Genomic DNA, 2,684 nt, shown 5'->3' on the forward strand with positions numbered 1-2,684 from the left:
CAGACATGAACCTAGTGTTATTAAGTTTTAGTCACCCAATGTTGCTTGTGTTCTTACAGCCTTGGGTTCTCTCTTTTTCAGAAGGAAGGTTTGAAGGTTTAGAAACAGCAAAGGCTTATCCCCATCAAAATAAGGATTTCTTTCCTTCATAGAATAAAAACAACTGGAGGATAAGTGAAAGAAAACATTCTTTGTTGTTGGACACACGTATCTATGTAGCAGGGTTTGGCCCATATCTAGGGAATTCTGATCCAGTCCAACTCTCTTATCTTACACTTGGTGACTTGCCCAGTTGCAGAAATGGGGCCTGACCCACATGCCAGCATTCCTTCTGCTCCCCCAGGAGCATCAATGCCTCCCTAGTCTCCAGTTCACCAACTAAAAGATGGATGGCCGCATGAAACACGAGAGGAAGCTGAAATCCCGAGGCAGATTCTGGGTGTCAGTGGGAAATGCTGGGCCTCCAGAAATAGTGCCCTTGGCTGTGGTAAAGATGAGAGCTTGGTGATCCTACTCAGGAGGCGAGGTAGCATCTTTTACCCTGCCCCAAGCCTCCTTTAATGATGAGACAATTCAGAGCCAGCAGAAAGGTATGATTTGTTCACGTTTTCATGGCTTCTTAGAGGAAAGGGAAGTGTGTGGCCTCGCCTCTGCCTGCTCTTTGCAGGGTCATGTCACCCCAGTTCTAAAGCTCTGTCCTTGCTATGGACTTGAAAAACTGAAATGTCTCTATACCCCTAAGTATGAAGGTTGCAAATTTAATGTATTTATTCTTGTTATTCTGTACCAGTGAGAATCAGAGAGAGCTTAGTCATCTACCCGATGTCCCAAGAGTCTTGCTTGGAGCTGGTTATTTGTTCGGCACACCCATGCTGCCAAGCACAAGCCCGCAGTAAACTCCAGAGTAATCCCGGCAGCCGACCCCATGAAAACTCACCGCAAATCTCTTCCCACAGCCTGGGTTGCCACAGCACCCACAGCAGTCATTGTTTTTCAGGCCCAGGAACACCAGTGCAGGGAAGATCATCTGCCAGCAAGAGAAGAAATGCTCAGAGGGTCTGGGGCTGAAAAGAAGCCCACGTTTTCTTTTTCTCTGGCCAATGAAGACCTCAGGTCTCAGAGGCTTAGGTAGGCAGGCAAGACCTAACAGTTAGCTTGGGGGTTCCATTTGGCCCGACTGACCAATGTCTGTGAGGAGCTTTTAAGAGTTGGCATCCTCGGTTGTCGCCTTCAGGGTGGGTTAGGGCAAAAGAAAAGGCACATAGTGCCATAATACAACCTGGAGGTCCCACTCGTACTGGAAACAAGGGGTAGTGAAAGGGTGAGTTCCTGAGTGAGAGCTAACCCACAGTTTCTGCACCCCTGCATTCCAACTTAGTCCATTGGGATAAAGCACTGTGTTTCCTTTATAATTCTCATCGGCACTGTTTTATTGGAGTGCAGCAATCAAGCGACTGTCAGCTTCCCTGAGCTCCAATGTCCTATGGTGATTCCAGCCCAAGCTTGGGCATGGACCACTTAGTAAACCAAGATGTTACAGCCACTGCCACGAAGGGGAGGTATAGCAGGGCACTACTTTTCAGTGCGTAAAGGTTGATAGCTCCGGAATGGAACCCACGTACCGAGAAGCGGATGAGGGAGGATGGGAGCAGGGGCGACTCTCTCTTAGGGAAACACTAAGGTGTCTCTACTCACCAAGACGCCGCTTCCCACTATTCCTCCGAAATACCAGACCTCTTCAGAAAGGTGGTCGTTGTCATCTATCACCTTCCCGCCAGGAAAGAACAGCAGGATATTCGCCAGGAGGCCAAACACAGCCAGGGGGATGAGGGTGCCCCCCAGGCACTTGGCACAGCCTCCAGTGCACATGCTGGGTGGCACAGTAGAGCTCCGAGATCAGAGGCTTCCCACCACCTGCTTCCCGGGCCTCCTCGGCGATTTGGCAGTGTGTTCCAGTAGCCCTACTCGGTTCAGTTAGAATTTTGGGCCCAAGGGTCAGAGCTTCTTGAGTGGAGTCCTTGGAGGCGATTCACTTCCCGGCTACGGCAGGCCCTTGGTGGCGATGGGCATTTATATCCCTGACCCTATGTCTTTTTTTTGCACCCCCATAAATGAGATTACGTTCTGTGCAATCGTTCAATTGTTTTGCCATGGCGACCAATAACCTCTGTTAATAATCCACCAGCAGCACAGACAAGACGCTCGAGTTGTTGCAACCAGAGAGAAGGCAGCGTGTAGCACTGTCCCTTTAATGTTACCATGTCCCTGCCCAAATGAAGAAGTATTCCCCCAGGCACTACATACTTCACTCTCATAATCCACTAACGTCCTGATTAATGCTATGCCTCCCGAGCACTGAGCGATCCGCCTGACTCTTCTTTGGTCTGCTTCACAGAAAGCCTGAAACACAGGCTGATCCGGAAGGGCTTGTTTTCCTCAATGCAAAAGTAATTTGATGGCCTAATCGAATAATATTGAATTCAGGCCTGTTTTTTTTCTTCTTTTTTTTCTTTTAAGCATAAAATCAGAACAGCTACTTATTTTATTGTATTGCCTGACTGCAGTATTTCTTTACCTGTTTACTCAATTAGGTAATTAAATTCTGTCTCCTTCCCAACACACCATGGAATTAGCAAAACCAGCTTTCCTAATCAGGTTGTTTAGCTACTTCGCACAGGAACAGA

General features: G+C 48.2%; 1 protein-coding gene across 1 annotated transcript in view; it reads right to left on the reverse strand.

Annotated features, from left to right (window-relative positions):
- The window catches only part of Tm4sf4 (transmembrane 4 L six family member 4), a 16,528-nt gene extending 14,462 nt beyond the window's left edge, over positions 1 to 2,066 (reverse strand). The window contains exons 1-2 of the mRNA XM_040754402.1: positions 1,696 to 2,066; positions 938 to 1,027 (exon numbers count right to left, since the gene is read on the reverse strand). Coding sequence (XP_040610336.1) covers positions 938 to 1,027; positions 1,696 to 1,869 — 264 coding nt within the window. The 5' untranslated portion in view covers positions 1,870 to 2,066. The remainder of the gene's footprint in view (positions 1 to 937; positions 1,028 to 1,695) is intronic.
- Positions 2,067 to 2,684: the final 618 nt, after the last annotated feature.

The sequence above is a fragment of the Mesocricetus auratus genome, unplaced genomic scaffold (genome assembly GCF_017639785.1).
Source record: "Mesocricetus auratus isolate SY011 unplaced genomic scaffold, BCM_Maur_2.0 Super-Scaffold_100011, whole genome shotgun sequence".
Lineage (NCBI taxonomy): Eukaryota > Metazoa > Chordata > Mammalia > Rodentia > Cricetidae > Mesocricetus > Mesocricetus auratus.